This window comes from Sinohyriopsis cumingii, chromosome 2 (genome assembly GCF_028554795.1).
Source record: "Sinohyriopsis cumingii isolate HCF-2022 chromosome 2, ASM2855479v2, whole genome shotgun sequence".
Classification (NCBI taxonomy): Eukaryota; Metazoa; Mollusca; class Bivalvia; order Unionida; family Unionidae; genus Sinohyriopsis; species Sinohyriopsis cumingii.
The window spans coordinates 160,744,818-160,765,215 of record NC_142962.1 but is presented as its reverse complement, the minus strand read 5'-3'; the positions used below and the strand labels follow the sequence as shown (position 1 = coordinate 160,765,215).

The window sequence follows — 20,398 nt, the reverse complement described above, 5'->3', positions numbered from 1 at the left end:
TCTGGAGTTATTGTCCAAAAACTATTTTGTTTCTTTCACTCAGTGACCTTGACCTTTCCACTTGTTAGAACAAAATCAATGGGCTTCTTCTTTACCCCGTAAGTGCAAGCCATCCACAAAGTTTAGTAGCTGCAGAAGTAGACAAGTTGGTAACAGAGAGATGGATGACAGATGACATCATAATACACTGCCTTATGGCAGCGTATGAAAATACATTCTGTAGACTACAACACAATGAATCAGCTTTTGATCCCTTCTAGAAATTCAGTAACAAGGAACAAATGTTTTGAAATTAATTTATTTTACACTAGTCAGTTATGGCAAATCTAGTTCATCCAGGAGTATACCCCATTAATGGTAAATACTAATCTAGGAACATTGTCAATGATGGAGTTAACCTATAAATACGGCCTCGGGTCTTGCTACTGTCATGTTGATTTGTAATCAGTACTTCACACTGTGGAAGCATTCCCGACTGCTTTCAGGGCTGCTGCACTTTTAATGCACCAGTTATGTATAAGCTGCTGCATCATTTACCGTAATTTCCTGTTTAACAATTACAGTGGAAGATCAAAGATACAAATGTGTACTATTTTAAAGTCTCTGAAAACTTAAATTTGGTGACTGTTTAAAAATGTGTAACATCAAAATGTTGAGGTCCATGAGCAATCAAAATATTCACGCGTGAAAATTATATTTCAAACAAGTTCATTTTTCATTAATAAAATTTCCAAGTACGGCTTGAATTAAATAAGTTCATAATTCCTATCTCTAGACCACTACTATCAATTCATATTGAGCACAGTATTGGTTGTGCCTGTTAAATGTGAAATATACTACTCCTGATAGCTGTCACATGAATGCAGCCAAATTTTCTTATCACGGGGATGTCACCATCTATATATAAAGAGGCTGGCATGGGGGTCATGAAGCTCTTTAAGCAACTAGCATTCTGTTCTGCATGCAATGCTTAAGTGCCAGCCAAAATTCTGCATCACCACTTTCTGTGCTTTTCCAGCCAGTGTCAACCTACCCTCTTCCCATGTGTCATCCCAAGCAGAAGATAATTCTGTGTATGTTTCAACGTGATAACCTTTTATGCTCTATAAATTCTCTTCCAAGTCATGATGCGCTCAATTTGCTGTAACTCAGAGACAATTCAATCATACGCCCTCAACTGCATCTACATAAACCACACCAAATCTTGATCATAAACACTTGCATGACAACATAGTGCCTGCCAAAATGTAAATCAATAGAAATCATGACAAATTGTCATAAACATGATAATTTGATATGCAGTTAATCCATACAAAACAAGAAAAAATTTGTACACTTGGTCTGAGGAGTAGTAGTTACAAGTTGCATATGTTCCTTATTGCGTTTTAAAGACGTTGTGGCTCTCAATTGTGAATCCCATGGTTCCACAGCCTGGTAACATCTCAGCAGCACGTTTGGTGATTTGTTGACTACAGTGCATTTCATAGTGAATGATCACAGTCTGGCAACATCTCAGCAACAAGTTTGGCAACTACAGTGCATTTCAAAGTGAATGAATGTATCAGTAAATAAGTGATACAATAATAGCTTGCATTTTGGTTTTGCTGCTGAAATATTTTTTGGGCATACTTCTTTAAGTGCATTTTTTAAATAAAAGTAATAGTACACAAGCCATCACAACAATCATCGATGCTGGTTTCTCAAGCCAAAAAATGAATGTCTGCACACATTCAAAAATGAGAAAATAAGTGTTCTGCATCAGTGACATGACAAAAACATGTGAGAAAGGAGTGTTCTGCCACAGTGACATGACACAAACATTGCTGTCATTAAGGATAGTAAATCATTACACAGGATGATAAATTCTTGAAGTCAGGAAAGCAGCAAACATATATGTATATAGGTATGACCAAGATTATTCATGATATGTATAGATGTGGAGCTCTCTGAGAATCCAACATAAGGATCAGAATTTATGAGCTCTGATCCAGATATGATTTCCCTATCTCATACGAACACATATGATAAATAATATTTTTCTCAATTCTAATTGGAAAATAATAGCAGAGAAAAGATGGTGGATCACAGGTACAGATGTAGCTACAGAAGGACTGATTATTTTTGGAACTTTTTACATCATCTGATGGTGCATTCAAGCTTTGTTCACAGTCGCTGTAAAACAAGAATTTATGTTTATTAACAACAGCAAAATGTCTTGGCAATATTCAGAATGCTAGAAACACTGCTGATGTTTTGGGAAATTACACGTATAATGACATACCCTACAGTGTCACTGATTGCCCTCTGTTGGATAGGTATATCTCACATGACTTTCTAGACAACTTGTATAACAAGGCTCATATATTTCTATAAAGGCTTAAACAATCATTCGGCTTCTAGAGAGTGCTGTACAGACGCATCTTACTGAACCTTCATAAACACAACACGGATCTAAATGGAATTTTTGGGATTATTTTTCTGCTACAGGACTCTCCATAGCTATATCATCAAGTTTACTTTCAAAAACTAAGGGCTGTACGTCCAGAGTTCTCAGGTTAATTAATGCACATGTACTGCTTTCGGAGAACTTGGGAACAGTCAATACTAACACCCGCTGGCCTTGAGGTCCTGAAAAGCATAGAGAGAGAACACATTTATTTATAACATTTCATGTAAGCTCAGAAGTAAGAAGAAGGGAGGGGGGTTTGGTGCAAAAGATGGAAGAAGAAGAAAATAGAATTTTGATGCAGACATGAATCAGATGATAAAAGAAAAATTAAAAAGCAGAAACAATGCAACAGTTATAGGTTACTGCATTTGTATGGGAAAATATGAGCAAGTTTTTCAACAAAATATTGCACAACTTTGCTTATTTTATTTAACTACCTAAGACAACAATAGAAGACATTACAAGAAACAATGAAACTGAATTTATTCTCGATTCCAAAATAAATTCACAACCATAGATTCATCAATACACAATAACAGTATTCATGTGCACATAGCTCCATCTAACGACCGTTTAAATTAGTTGTGCGCTCTAAATCAGTTTAAAAAAGAATTGTTTAGGTCCACTTAAAATTGAAATTTAGAGTCATAGTGTGAATGAATGCACATAGATTTTGTTTCTATGATGAACGAACTCATTTCTGATTTTCATATTATGAGGAGCTGGATTATTGGGTCAATTCAATAAAATAAGATTAATGGATTGTAGCTGGAAATGGAGGCTACTCAAAATTCCAGTACAGCTTCTGTTTGAATCAGGTTGTACAGGACGTGTCTGTCAGATCTGAAGAACTAAGAAAGTACAATGTGAGAAAATTCAAGATGCATAAATGTAAGTATATTTATTATCATTTTTATTACCAGCTAAAGAAAACATCATTATGCCCTGTCACTTGCATCTCGCTGTTGGAGGGGCCCCAGCTATGACCTTTATCATGCAATGTACCACTAGCCTAACATTGTATCAAAACAGATATACAAGGAAAACTGAAAAGCAGCTGTTATGTGACACTCCATCAACCCAGCAGAAATAATACTTTTTCATCATCTTGGATTATTGGCTCTGAGTCTCTTAGTTTCCTACCAAAACCTCCACTAGAGGTGAAATGATTCATTCATATATTGATACTTTTGCTGGAACTATACATATACCAATACAAGAGGAGAATCGATACAAAACGATACTTATCATATACAAGTTATTTTAGTCTTCAGCAGTTATGAATAATTATTATTAGTTCGTCTTCTTATTATTTAAAATTATAATTTATCTGAAACAGCAGTTAAAGTCCTAAGCACTCATTTTTATTAGTAAAAACAAGAGACTATTGAGAATACTCGCTCACCATCTGCAAATTCAAACAAAGTGACATGGTCCGTAATCTGCCCCCACCCCCAAATCCATGCTAATTATCTAACCCAGCAGCATGTTCAGCATAAAGGATACATTCCAAATGTGTTCCATGTGCATAATGAACATAATGAAGTACTTTACTCATCATTTTCTAACCAATTTTACGTGAAGTTTCTACACTGAATTTGATCTTGTCTACTTTGGTTGATTTGAAGAGTACACTACCGGTGTGTCATAATGTGGAATATGTTACATTCAAATCTTATTGGTGGTTACTTGTTTCAGTTGAGATTAAATAATAACTAACAATCAGCAATCCGTGTAGCTTATTCCCTGCATGACAGACAGGAAGTATTAGCAAATCAACAGAGAAAATTCACTCTAAAGTCATCATCATCAGTCCCGTAGTCTGGAAGACCACTGGGGCACTGCACAAGACCTAACAACCAGCTTCCTCCATTCCTCTTGATTTTCTGTCTTTCTCAGTGAGTCACTCAGCGTCAAGCCTGTCCACTCTTGAATGTTATCTTCCCACCTCTTTCTCTGCCCGTCTCTCTTCTTCCTTGTACAGTGCCTTGTAGGATTGTCTTGGCAAGTCCTGATGATCGTGAGACATGCCCTTACCACTGCAATTTCCATTTTTCACTATGATCAGTTGGTCATCGTGAGGCCCAATGCTTGTCTTATCTTTTGCCGTATTTCTTCATTGATGATATGGTCTTTGTATGTGACGCCGAGGATCCTTCGATAACATCTCATCTCAATAGCCTGTATCCGTTTCTCTTTAAGTTAAAATGACCCAGATAAGACCACCAACAATACTTCCACTACTAAGCTGCTGATCATAAATGCAATAAAGTCACACTTATAATCCAATCTGTGCAATGGACTATAATCCAAACATAACCACAATCCTAATCCACACTTGGCAAAGGACCATAACCCAGAAAAATACCCAGATTCCTAATCCCTACTGGGTTATGGAATATCCTATAATCCAGACACAGTAGAGTCACAGATATAATCCAGATTTTGCCCAATATGATTTGGTTCAAACATCTAGTCACAGCTACCATTGCATTTAGAAACCTGTTGTGATGGTGCACCTAAACACTTTTCAAACAAGTCAAGAGCTTGACTTTCAGTCTATGGATGATGGTATGTGTTGTACCAATAAGAACTTGTCTTTTAGTCTATAGATGATAGTCTGTGTTTAACAGATAAAAGCTTGTCTCTTAGTCAGTGGACAGTGGTCTGTGTTGTATTGATAAGAGCTTGACTTTCAGTGTATGGACGATGATGTGTGTTGTATTGATAAGTTTGACTTTCAGTCTATGGACGATGGTCAGTGTTGCACCAATTAGTGCTTGATTTTCAGTCCATGGACAATGGTTTGTGTTGTACCAATAACAACCTGACTTTCAGTCTATGGGCAATGGTGTGTGTTGTATTGATAACAGCTTGACCTTCAGTCTATAGACGATGGGTCTGTTGCACTGATAAGAGCTTGACTTTCAGTCCATGAATGATGGTCTGTGTTGTACCAATAAGAGCCTGACTTTCAGTCTATATGGTCTGTGTTGTACTGATAAGAGCTTGACTTTCAGTCTATAGATGATGGGTCTGTGTTGTACTGATAAGAGATTGACTTTCAGTCTATGGATGATGGGTCTGTGTTGTACTGATAAGAGATTGACTTTCAGTCTATGGATGATGGGCCTGTGTTGTACTGATAAGAGCTTGACTTTCAGTCTATGGATGATGGGTCTGTGTTGTACTGATAAGAGCTTGACTTTCAGTCTATGGATGATGGGTCTGTGTTGTACTGATAAGAGCTTGACTTTCAGTCTATGGATGATGGGCCTGTGTTGTACTGATAAGAGCTTGACTTTCAGTCTATGGATGATGGGCCTGTGTTGTACTGATAAGAGCTTGACTTTCAGTCTATGGATGATGGGTCTGTGTTGTACTGATAAGAGCTTGACTTTCAGTCTATGGATGATGGGTCTGTGTTGTACTGATAAGAGCTTGACTTTCAGTCTATGGATGATGGGCCTGTGTTGTACTGATAAGAGCTTGACTTTCAGTCTATGGATGATGGGCCTGTGTTGTACTGATAAGAGCTTGACTTTCAGTCTATGGATGATGGGTCTGTGTTGTACTGATAAGAGCTTGACTTTCAGTCTATGGATGATGGGCCTGTGTTGTACTGATAAGAGCTTGACTTTCAGTCTATGGATGATGGGTCTGTGTTGTACTGATAAGAGCTTGACTTTCAGTCTATGGATGATGGGTCTGTGTTGTACTGATAAGAGCTTGACTTTCAGTCTATGGATGATGGGCCTGTGTTGTACTGATAAGAGCTTGACTTTCAGTCTATGGATGATGGGTCTGTGTTGTACTGATAAGAGCTTGACTTTCAGTCTATGGATGATGGGTCTGTGTTGTACTGATAAGAGCTTGACTTTCAGTCTATGGATGATGGGCCTGTGTTGTACTGATAAGAGCTTGACTTTCAGTCTATGGATGATGGGTCTGTGTTGTACTGATAAGAGCTTGACTTTCAGTCTATGGATGATGGGTCTGTGTTGTACTGATAAGAGCTTGTCTTTCATTCCATGGATGACAGGTCTGTGTTGTACTGATAAGAGCTTGTCTTTCAGTCTATATTGTCTGTGTTGTACTGATAAGAGCTTGTCTTTCAGTCTATATGGTCTGTGTTGTACCGATAAGAGCTTGACTTTCAGTCCATGGATGATGGGTCTGTGTTGTACTGATAAGAGCTTGTCTTTCAGTCTATATTGTCTGTGTTGTACTGATAAGAGCTTGTCTTTCAGTCTATATGGTCTGTGTTGTACCGATAAGAGCTTGACTTTCAGTCCATGGATGATGGGTCTGTGTTGTACTGATAAGAGCTTGTCTTTCAGTCTATGGATAATGGATCTGTGTTGTACTGATAAGAGCTTGTCTTTCAGTCTATGGATAATGGGTCTGTGTTGTACTGATAAGAGCTTGTCTTTCAGTCTATGGATAATGGGTCTGTGTTGTACTGATAAGAGCTTGTCTTTCAGTCTATATGGTCTGTGTTGTACTAATAAGAGCTTGAATTTCAGTCTAAGGACAATGGGTCTGTGTTGAATTTCAGTCAATGGATGATGGTCTGTATTGTACTGATAAGAGCTTGACTTTCAGTTTATTGATGATGATCTGTGTTTTCCGATAAAAGCTTGTCTTTCAGTCAATGGACAATGATCTGTGTTGCACTGATAAGTGCATCATTTTCAGTCTAGAGATGATGGTCTGTGTTTTCCAATAACAAAGACAAACTAATTACGTCTCTTAAAAAAACTAAGAAAATGTCGCAGAAACAAGTCAGATGCATTGGCTCTGGTATCTGACATGATAGTGTGCCTATCACTAGTTTGGTCAATTCCAAGTTGAATCCCTGGTCCAGCTGGAAATCTTTCCTGTGGCAAATATTTACAGCAAGATACTGTAAATCACACAATTTTCATGAGTACAAAACATTTGTGAATTATGCAAAAAAAAATGAATTCACAAGTTTAATATTCTAAAAATGTTTAGGGTACAATATTGGCAATCAATTAATTGTAGTTTCTTTTCAATCAAGTTGAATTTACTACAATAACAAATAAAAAATACTATGTTAAAATATCTATACAACAAAAGCAATGTCAAAACCAAGAACAACAATAATTACTCAACTTGCAATGACAGACTTAAATCCAAATGAATGAATCAATAACTGTAAAAATAAATACTGCTATTTTCAGACCTAATTGGCAAATCTCCAGGATCCACCTACCTACCGCCAGCTTTCAGTCATGTATTGCCTATTCGAAATTCTGTAACTGTCCACTCTCAAACTGGGTTATGTGTGATCTTTTATGCAATAATGTCAGGGGAGCAACACAGCATTGTTTACTGTATAATAAGTACCAATTCCAAATGTTAAAACAGAACTATCTTACAGTAAGTTTTCAGAAAATGTTCACTATGAAGCAACAAGTGTAGGATGAACAGTATATAATATATCCAACATGTGGGAAATACATGTACTACTTTTTATACTTCTAATATATAAAACCCATATTCATTTGTCAAATAATTGGGTACTAAAATACATAATATCTGTTTAACTTGACTATTATACCACTGTTTGACTTGACTATTATACCACTGTTTGACTTGACTATTATACCACTGTTTAACTTGACTATTATACCACTGTTTGACTTGACTATTATACCACTGTTTGACTTGACTATTATACCACTGTTTGACTTGTCTATTATACCACTGTTTGACTTGACTATTATACCACTGTTTAACTTGACTATTATACCACTGTTTGACTTGACTATTATACCACTGTTTGACTTGTCTATTATACCACTGTTTGACTTGACTATTATACCACTGTTTAACTTGACTATTATACCACTGTTTAACTTGACTATTATACCACTGTTTGACTTGACTATTATACCACTGTTTGACTTGACTATTATACCACTGTTTGACTTGACTATTATACCACTGTTTGACTTGTCTATTATACCACTGTTTGACTTGACTATTATACCACTGTTTGACTTGACTATTATACCACTGTTTAACTTGACTATTATACCACTGTTTGACTTGACTATTATACCACTGTTTAACTTGACTATTATACCACTGTTTGACTTGACTATTATACCACTGTTTGACTTGACTATTATACCACTGTTGCTGGGATCTTGACCTTTAACTATGTGACCCCAAAATCACTAGGTTTCTGCTTTGCCCTATATGCAAGTCAGCCAAAATGGATGCACAAATTGCAGTCTACTAATGAATTTAGACAAAGTAAATAGCATAGACAGGACTCTTGATTCAGTCGGTGACCTTGACCTTTAACCTTTTTGAATTTAACAATAAGTATCTTACTTGTTGGGGACCTAAAGTGGCCTGTGGTCTAAAGCACTCTCCGTTATGGATCACTGCCATCTCACCTCTGTCTGCATGGGTTCGAGTCTTGGATTCGGCCAATGTGGGTATGTGAGAAAATTTGCCAGTAGCTTCTTGTGGTTCAGTGGTTCTATCCGGTGTTTTCCTGGATTCTTCCTCCATCATTAATACTGGCCGCCCTGTATAGCCTATTGTGTGCTGAAAAATGGCATTAAACCCTACAACAACAACATCAACAAATCTTCCTCGTCTCAAATGCAAGCCTTCTGAAATATTTGGTGATGGTAAAAATAAACCAATTTTGCAGAAATCATATTTTTCTTTGTCTACGTGGCCTGGATCTCGGACCTATCAAGTGTCAAATGCAAGCCATACACAATGTTTGGTCATGGTCTACAGCATAAGATTTGAGTTGCTTTGTGGATTTATTTTCCTTCTTGGAGCCCTTCTGATTCTAACATTTGATTTTTGTAAACCCCAAAATCAATATGTATCTTACCAATCAAAAAGCTCTCCACCCACCCTTGTTCAGTCAAGACATATGTTTCTTAATATACTTTTGTGGAAATTATTTTTATTCTTTTAGTTTATGTAACTCTGACCCTTGACCTTTTCACACACACCTACTGAATAATCATATCATTTGTCTCAAATATAAGCTGTCCATAATGCTAGGTCAATGTAGGTGATAACTAACAAATTTTAGTACAGAAAACATTTTTCCCTTTAGAACCAATGTGAGCTTTATCTCTGACCTTTTCCACACCAAACTAAATAGGTGTCTTTCTTATCTCTTATGCAAACCATTTATAAAGAGGTCAAGGTATTTGGTATCCAAGCCAAATTACTGTGTGGCAGGATTATTTTCTTCTTTCAGTCCTTGTGATCATGACCTTTGACCTTTTTGAACCCACAATCTACAAGTTTCTTCCTTGACCCAAATGCAAACTACTTATAATAAATTCGGTAATGGTGATGGCAAAGAACTCAAATTATTGTGCAGAAAAACAATAGAGCACTGCATGAGGACATAAAAACAACATTACATAATGCATTCCGCCTGTTGGAAAGTGGATAAAAGTTTCTGTGTGCAAAGGCAGTAAAAACTGGTATCTTTGACTCAAAAGTAAACCTATGCGAATTAGAAGGAATGGTTATCTAATTTGCTTTTGCAAATTAGCCCTTAAAGAGGCAAAACACAAATGTCCAATGCAGAACCATTAGAGCAACGATTGGTTTTGGCAAATCAATCTTGCATGCTAGTCTTTCAAGGACAAGATGGAGAATTTGTTGGCACATATAACTGAGTAGAATTTCTGTCATGACTGATTTAATCTGTATTTAAGTCAAAGTTTAAGAATTTATAATGACATAGACTAGTTTACTTGCAATCATAAGGTTTTGGTTAGGTTGCTTTAAAAGAAACATAAATTCATAATAATCATTGCTAATAACCTGGAAAGATCTTACTCTGAAAATTTAAAAATTAGTTAATGCAATAAAAAATTTCTATAATTTCACAATTAATACAGTAAAAACGTTGATACCATACTTCTAATATCCACACATACCTAAATAACTGCACAACCCTCTTTGTCAAAACTTGTATAAAAAAATAGCCACTTGTAAGCATATGACTCATTCATAGCATGCCTTGTGGGAGAGAGGTGCCATATAAAATCCAGAGAACATCACAATTTTCTCAGAAACTTCAAATGTACTGTTATTACATATATTTGTCCATTAAATTAGTCTAAAAAAGTTCCAATGTTGTCCAGTAATAAGCTGCTGAACTTGAATGTGCATGTTGTCTCACCTATTCCAAAAACACTGCAATTATTTGATGATACATACAAGTCTGATTAAAATCACATCAGAAAACTGGATTTTTATTTCTTATTACATAATTGTTATTGTTGATGTAGTTTTGGGTTTAACACCTTTTTCATAGTGGCCAGTATAAGTGGTGGAGGAAGAATCCAAGAACCACTGATCAATCGGAAGCTACTGGCAAGCTTTCTTATATACTCGCACTGGCTTAGCCCAAGACTCAAACCTACGTGGACAGTGATGGTAACTGGTATAGGCGAGGTGTTTTAAACTACTCAGCCACCTGGGACCCCCATTACACTAATTAGTTGTAGTAACTTTCATCCAAAACTATGAACTAAGTGTCTGTACATGTCTGAATGATTTAATGGCTGCATCAGCTATTGATTTTAAATTGCTGTAAACCAATGAAAATGCTTTTCCCAACCACTGGTCTATTTAATGCTTCCAAGCTGTAGCTATAGTGTGGCTGCCTGAACACAGAACACCAATATGTATTCATGCAAATAATGAGTGTGTGTGTGTGTGTGTGTGTGTGTGATTTGGATTTTTAACATAGCTTTAACAATATTTCAGTCATACTGCTACAATGTCTGCAGTGTGACAGTTTAAAATGATGTCCTGCAGTGAGGCATCATGCTGCAAACATGCTGCATCATGTCCCACCCAGTCACATTATCCTGACACCAGGCCAACCACTCCTAATGCTGAGTACCTAGCAAGGCAGCTCTTAGTACCATTTTTATAAGCATTTGGTATGACTCGGCTAGGGTTCAAACCCACGACCTCCTACATTTGAGGCAGATGCACTAACCACTAGGCCACCGGAGTGGTCTTGCAAAGAATGAAACAAAAAAAGTACATTTATATAAAACAGAAACACTGATTCCAATTCCTCTTCTTAGTACTTACAACACCACCATTTCAATTCAAACACTAAATACACTGTACACAGATATTCATTTTATTTAACTTTCTCTAATCTTCCTTTTATGGTCAAGTCCATGTCAGAATCATAAATATTTTGAATCACATGAACGGGGGTATCTGTATCATATTGATACAATTTTTAGTTTAAATCAAATTTTGTGTCCATTTTAACAGGCTAGTCAAGCTGAATGGAGGTGACGCTCATTCTTTTCATTTTATTATTTCTTTTTAAAGAAAGAGAAACTCTAGCGAGTCTACTTATTTATTGTTTATTTTGATGCTTTCCTCCCTTCAGTAGGTATTTAAATACATGTAATATTAGTAGAACAAAAACAATCTTTGGTGCTTATCAACTTGTTACTGGTAACTTACCACAGAAATTGTTTCTGATCTTTGCAGAAGTACCATCTGCTGTAGAATTTTGAAAACTTGAAATGCTGTGGTCTACTGAAATTTTATTTTGAGTTTTTAGTCACTTCAATTTTTCCAGGTTGCAGACAGAAAAAGCATTATGTTGGGACTGAAAAAAGGCACTGGAGTGATACCTTAAATGCAAGTGGTTGATACTTGACATACCATATTCTATGCAATACCTCCACCGTGTGTTAAAAACATTATGATCTTGGATGAATATCATGAAGCAAAAGCTCAATGTAAAATGTACACAACAACAGCATCTTGAGCAGAATTCACATCATTTGTATATTTTAAGAGTTAGCTTTGTGTTTGACATAATTTGATAAATCCGTCTCTAAAGCTCCAATGTATGAATGTTGTTTTGGGACTGATCACACCTATTCATAAAACAATACAATTACTGCAGACAGATTCCTGCAAAACACATATAACCCAAATTTTGACACTGAATTCTCGAGGCTTATGTCAGCCCATCCACCCCTAAAACCAAAACTCACTTCAACTATATATTAGCTGCTAAATTAATGGTCCACACTGAAACAGATTAATTACATTTGGTAAGTACCATAGTAGGCTTATCTGTGAGACCAATGTGCAGAAAATGTTTGAAGGGCAAACAAGGTTACAACAATACTTGACACATTCATCTGCATGAATAAAACATTTTTTTTGCATTATTTAATTAAATTTTAAGGCTTCATTAACCAGGCATGTAGCCTAGCTTTTGACGCTTTGCCTACAAAGACAAAATAGTATTGAATTCATTTCCAATGGAGAAAAATCATTATATACATGTATTTATGTAGTCATGACAATCATTTGTCCTCACTCACATGTCAAGATGTCAGAACCAACTAAGTATTGTAGGATGAAATTTTAGCCTTACAGGATAAAATTTGTCTGATCAATGAGTATGAATCTGTGCCCAAACTAAGTATGGGCAGGCAGAGAAATTTTTCCAGGTGCCTGTTCTGGGTACCAATCCATCCTAAGCAAAATCCACATGGAAGAAAAAAAGAGCGAAAATTTGGCATAGGTACACGTGTTGTTTGGGATATTCTAAAGAAAATGGAAATCTACAAGAATGACTTTGAAAACAAGTGATGTAAGCAAGCATCATTTCAATGAAGCCTTCAAATCTGAATATGATTTTGTGTGACAATAGTTCTGCCAAGCTATAAAGAAAAAACATTCCTATTTAAGGCCCTATAATATACAATCCCGTCTCTCATCACACAAGTGCTTAGAAAACACAATTTTTATATCTGCAAAAAAAATCCCCAATAAACCAAAATTCTCTCAAAACTGCAGTAAAAAAATTGAGGTTAAATGTTTCAGCTTTAGGGGTTTCACAGTATAGATAATAATGATGATGATAAATAGCTACAACCAGAACGGTTGTAACTAAATACCATGATAGTATTTCTTGACGGTGTTAGTTATAACCATATCATGATAGCTGTTCATGATGGTGGTGATAGTTACCACTATATGACAGTTGATTTTGATAGTGGTGGTGACATATCTGTATCATGATAGTTGTTCTTGATGATGGTGGTAGTAATAGTTACAACTATATATTGTTTTTGATGATGGTGGTGACAATTATAACTATCATGATAGCTGTTCTTGACGATGGTGGTGACAGTTATAACTATCATGATAGCTGTTCTTGATGATGGTGGTGACAGTTATAACTATCATGATAGCTGTTCTTGATGATGGTGGTGACAGTTATAACTATCATGATAGCTGTTCTTGATGATGGTGGTGACAGTTATAACTATCATGATAGCTGTTCTTGATGATGGTGGTGACAGTTATAACTATCATGATAGCTGTTCTTGATGATGGTGGTGACAGTTATAACTATCATGATAGCTGTTCTTGATGATGGTGGTGACAGTTATAACTATCATGATAGCTGTTCTTGATGATGCTGATGCTGCTGCTGACGATGATAGATATAACTGTCATGATAGTTTTCTTGATGATGATGGTGATAGTTAAAACTATATCATGACAGTTGTACTTGATGATGATGATAGTTATAACTGTGTCATGACAGTTGTTCTTGATGACGATGATAGTTATAACTGTGTCATGACAGTTGTTCTTGATGTTGATGATGATAATGATAGTTTTAACAGTTGTGATAGTTGTTCTTGATGATAACGGTGATAGTTACAACTATATCATAATGAGTCTTTTTCTTTTATAATACTATAGTTGTAACTGTCATCATTATCGTATACGTTTTTAGCTTACACTATGCAAGTTTGATTTTATTATGGTGTTAATATTATCAGTAGATTGCATGCAAAGCATGGATTTGAGCAAACATACAAGTTATTTCTTTCTTTCGATTTTATGCTGCTTGTTGACATTACCACTTAATAATTCTCAAACTGGAATATCAGAAACCTTTCTCACTTCAGAGTTTAAAGATTGCATTTACTTTGTATCTATATGTATACAACAATGGAGATCCTTCCACACTAATGCCATCAGGACAAGGGGATGTGTGTTCTAATCAATTCCATATAACACATGAAGAGGTCAACACCTGCGATTATAAAATCAGTATAAAAACAACTACCATGGTTATGGATATGAGGAAACATCAAACATACAAGTTTTCAAGACGACTCCTCAAATTCAAGGACTGTCAGGATTGCATCAACCATGTTTAAAGACATGTATTTATATTTAATAAGTCATTATGCAATCAATTAAAAGGGAGTTAAGTATGGCATCCAGGCTTTTGCAAATAAAAGGCAATGTAGTAAACTCCATAAATTTTACTACTGAGAATTGTGATGAAAATCACAAAACTTTCACCAGCATAAAATTGTATCAATTGTGATTTTAAAAAAAGACTATAATACAAGACGATGTACATTTCAAGAATTATTAATTTAAAAAATAATCAAGTTATGATTATGTCACACTGATAAAAGTAAATAAAACTAAACACATATTGCATGCACCAAGTTCATCAAATAAATGCATGTGCAGTAAAATATTGATTCTGCCGATTTTTCATTACACCATCCAAATGTGTATTCTCCTAAGACAGAAATTATTTAATATAAATTCTTCACCTATCTTTACAATTCATGATCCAAACAAAATGTATATCTTCTGATGGGTCCAAAAGTGTTGGTATTTAAAATTTTACAGTTACATGTCACATTTTTAAAGCAAGAGACTCCATTCGTGTCAAACCTGACATTTTACTGACCTATTAAAAATCTGTGACATTGAACTTCACGCTTACACAAAAACAACAAGAAACAATGAAATTTCATGCTAACCTCATTTTAGAGTGTTGTCATACATATGGACAGAGGTACATGTGGATAGTCATGCACCTGAACATCAGTAACCACTTTGTTGAGCTCCTATCAAAGTGGGTTTGACAAAAAAATACAAACCTTTATGGATACGATACTTCAATTCAGGCTGGTTTCCAGCAAAGAGGATATGTGGGCAATGCTTGAGGATAAATGGATCTTCACTGTAAAATGGGTAGCAACCTATAATATATGATTAATTATATAATTAAAGATGTATATAATTATAGATGTAACAACCTTTATTTTTTCATCAACTATTTAAATCATATTACTGCCACAACTCATGTACAAGTGAAATCCAACTTAAAATAGATCCTGATCTGCTGTCACATAATATTCCAGCAGATGAACATCTACGTTGTTTGTTCTACTAATAACATCTAACAAACTGCACAGACCCAGACCTAATGACACATTATGCAATGGTAGATTTGGGTCTGTGCAGTTGGCAGTTGAAATCAACTTATAAGCATGTAATATACAATACACACACTGATATAATTTTCTAATCAAGAGCATAATAAGTATGAACTAGAAACAAAGTGGACAAAAACCCCCACTGATAAGTCTTAAATTACTTACAACATACATCTAATTAATGATCCCAGTGGACTATTAAGTATTACACCCTATTCAGTATTCCTGGTAAACATGATGTATTACATCTTATTAGGTATTCCCTTTGGACTATTAAGTATTACACCCTATTCAGTATTCATGGTAAACATGATGTATTACATCTTATTAGGTATTCCCTTTGGACTATTAAGTATTACATTCTATTCAGTATTCATGGTAAACATGATGTATTACATCTTATTAGGTATTCCCTTTGGACTATTAAGTATTACATCCTATTCAGTATTCATGGTAAACATGATGTATTACATCTTATTAGGTATTCCCTTTGGACTATTAAGTATTACATCCTATTCAGTATTCATGGTAAACATGATGTATTACATCTTATTAGGTATTCCCTTTGGACTATTAAGTATTACATCCTATTCAGTATTCATGGTAAACATGATGTATTACATCTTATTAGGTATTCCCTTTGGACTATTAAGTATTACATCCTATTCAGTATTCATGGTAAACATGATGTATTACATCTTATTAGGTATTCCCTTTGGACTATTAAGTATTACATCCTATTCAGTATTCATGGTCAACATGATGTATTACATCTTATTAGGTATTCCCTTTGGACTATTAAGTATTACATCCTATTCAGTATTCCTGGTAAACATGATGTATTACATCTTATTAGGTATTCCCTTTGGACTATTAAGTATTACATCCTATTCAGTATTCATGGTAAACATGATGTATTACATCTTATTAGGTATTCCCTTTGGACTATTAAGTATTACATCCTATTCAGTATTCATGGTCAACATGATGTATTACATCTTATTAGGTATTCCCTTTGGACTATTAAGTATTACATCCTATTCAGTATTCCTGGTAAACATGATGTATTACATCTTATTAGGTATTCCCTTTGGACTATTAAGTATTACACCCTATTCAGTATTCATGGTAAACATGATGTATTACATCTTATTAGGTATTCCCTTTGGACTATTAAGTATTACACCCTATTCAGTATTCCTGGTAAACATGATGTATTACATCTTATTAGGTATTCCCTTTGGACTATTAAGTATTACACCCTATTCAGTATTCATGGTAAACATGATGTATTACATCTTATTAGGTATTCCCTTTGGACTATTAAGTATTACATTCTATTCAGTATTCATGGTAAACATGATGTATTACATCTTATTAGGTATTCCCTTTGGACTATTAAGTATTACATCCTATTCAGTATTCATGGTAAACATGATGTATTACATCTTATTAGGTATTCCCTTTGGACTATTAACTATTACATCCTATTCAGTATTCCTGGTAAACATGACATATTACATCTTATTAAGTATTTCCTTTGGACTATTAAGTATTACATCCTATTCAGTATTCCTAGTAAACATGACATATTACATCTTATTAAGTATTCCCTTTGGACTATTAAGTATTACATCCTATTCAGTATTCCTAGTAAACATGACATGACGTATTACATCTTATTAAGTATTCCCTTTGGACTATTAAGTATTACATGTAATAAATGATACTGGTGGCTTATTAATGATGATTAAGTATTGCATCTAATTAATGATCCTGTAGGCTTCTTAATGATTATTAAGTATTGCATCTAATTAATGATCCTGGTGGCTTATTAATGATTATTAATGACTGCATCTAATTAATGATCCTTCTGGGCTATTAATGACTACATCTAATTAATGATCCTTCTGGGCTATTAAGTAACAATCTTGTTAGCTTCTAATGCAACCCAATGTTATCACATGTGGCAAGAATATCCAAGCTTCAAAGTTGAACAAGAGGCCCATGTGGAGCTAATACAGGGGTGTCATATCATTTTTGGCTGGGAGCCAAACGGAACAAATGTTTACGGCCATGTACTGCATGAGCAAGAACAGTTCCTTATTACTAATTATGCATATTAATTAAAGTGCATATTTTAAAAAAATACTATCTATCTTAAAGTATAAGCATATTTATTAATAACATAAGTGGCAAAAAAAATCATAATATTAGCATAAAAGTGTAATCTATATATTACATGCCATATTTAGAATAAAACTGTATTACAAATATTCATTTAGTTTTCAGACTAGTCTGAATCTGCAACTAGTTTTAATTCTTGTCACAAATGGGCAAAATCCATGTGGAAGCGCAGAAACCAAAACCTATGGACAAATTATTTAAATACATCATTAACTGTAACTATTCTACATATTTAACTTTCGCTGAATAATTGTAAAGTCCACACATTCTGCAATGAGCAAAATGATATGCTAAGCCAGAAGGCTGTATTGCATCACTCTCATATTCTTCTTTTCATATTTGTCCTTCTTCTGATCATACATGTTTTAAAGTTTAAAAAGATCCCTTTCCTCCATCATTTGGTCATGTAACATCCATGAATCACATCAATTACAGCCACATTTGGTCATGTAACATCCATGAATCACATCAATTACAGCCAATTTTGCTCGATATCTGGCACCATCTTTTTATAGTATAGAATTGTCAGCTACCAAAATATGTTATCAAAAAACATATAACAAATCTGTATGACAAGATTTTAACTTGAAGAAAACCATGTTTTCTTGGAAATGTGTCATATTCAGCTGCTAAATACAGGAAATGAGGGATGTACATTTATACCTGCAATTAACACATTTATTCTTACACTATTTTTATAAAGCAGTCTCCTGTGATAGAATATTCTCAAATTTTGTATCATGTGTGGGAATAATGAGATGATAATATAAATGACAAACACAACTTTTATTGCTTTTTTTTAAGTACCCAAAAAGTGTAATCCATATACAGGGGAGTGTATGTGTGATTTGGATTTTTAACGTAGCTTTAAAAAAAAATCATTCATATCGCTACAATGTCTGCAGTGTAACAGTTTATAGTGATGTCTAGCACTGAGGCATCATGCCCCAGACATGTAGCATGATGTCCCACCCAGTCACATTATCCTGATACCAGGCTGACCAGTTCTAACACTAACCTCTTAATGCCGAGTGCCAAGTGAGGCAGCTGTTAGTACCATTTTTGTAAGTATTTGGTTAGACTCAACCCAGGACTGAACCCAAGACCTCCCACATCTGAGGCAGATGCTCTAACCACTACACCATAGGAGTGGTCATATACAGGGGAGCATAAGTTATATTTAAGTGAAAAAAAAGCATAATGGTCTGGATATATGCTCACCTGGATTACATAACTTAATAGGTAATCATTTTTCACTAAACAGGTTTATTCATTAGAATAAGAACACCATCTATGCAACTTCTCTCAAACTTATATCATGTTGATTTTACCTACTTTACTAGTCAGATACAAATTTTTTCCCAAAAGTAAAGGCTATTTTAATATGCTTAGTCTCTTGCTCAGAAGTTAGGTTTACAGATGAAGCTTTGGGTGGTGGTGTAAAGTGTCAAACATCTTCCACATTAATTAAAATTATAATTCAAGTTTTATTTTTTTAGGCCATGTTTTATTTTACTCTTGGTGTAATTAAAACTTTGGAAGTTTTCAGAAGAAATGCTTACTGGATAATTATTTTTTTAAATTAAACTTAGAATTCAACTATACAAATACGGATATGGTAGTAACTATCAAACATATGAAATTTGCTTCCAATAAATATTTAAGAATTTCAAATATTTCTCTGCCAATAAATTTAAAAAAAGATAGAGATTATAAGTAATATGTTCTCACGGAATCACTTGTGAAATGTTCAGAGTATTAAAATATAAGAAAAATGTATATTATTACACAAGAAAGGGTCAAAGCAATACAAAATCCCATTCTATGTTTTGGTGTGTACTTTCAGGCACTACTCTTAGCAGAGTTCCTATCCTGAAGTAAAGACAAATACAGTAAAAATAGGAAGGGCTTTTTTGAAGTTGTTAGAATTTGTATCCCATCCCCGTCTGTCAACATTTTTGGAAATGAAGTATGTTTAAACAAAAAAGTACTGTAAAAAGTATCCTGAAACTTAAAATAATTTAGTATTTTAAAAATTCAACAATTCCTCTAAGGCTAAAGATCTGGTTCCTCCTATTCAATACACAAGGCAAAAACTACTCCCATTCAACACACAAGGAAAAGACTCAACCTATTCAATACACAAGGAAACAAATACTCCTATTCAATACACAAGGAAACAAATACTCCTATTCAATACACAAGGAAAAAAATATTCCCATTCAGTACACAAGGAAAAGACTCATCCTATTCAATACAGTGGGAAACAAATACTCCTATTCGATACACAAGGAAAAAATATTCCCATTCAATACACAAGGAAAAGACTCCACCGATTCAATACACAAGGAAAAAGACTCCTATTCAATACACAAGGGAAAAAAGACTTTTATTCAAGACACAAGAAAAAAAAGACTCC

At 34.6% G+C, this 20,398-nt stretch overlaps 1 protein-coding gene across 1 annotated transcript in view; it reads right to left on the bottom strand.

The window, feature by feature from the left end:
• Positions 1-282: 282 nt before the first annotated feature.
• Positions 283-20,398, bottom strand: part of LOC149806217 (DNA polymerase delta subunit 2-like) — a 79,744-nt gene continuing 59,628 nt past the window's right edge. Inside the window, exons 9-10 of the mRNA XM_089951168.1 lie at positions 15,454-15,555; positions 283-2,628 (exon numbers count right to left, since the gene is read on the bottom strand). Of these exons, the coding sequence (XP_089807294.1) occupies positions 2,471-2,628; positions 15,454-15,555 (260 nt within the window). The 3' untranslated portion in view covers positions 283-2,470. The remainder of the gene's footprint in view (positions 2,629-15,453; positions 15,556-20,398) is intronic.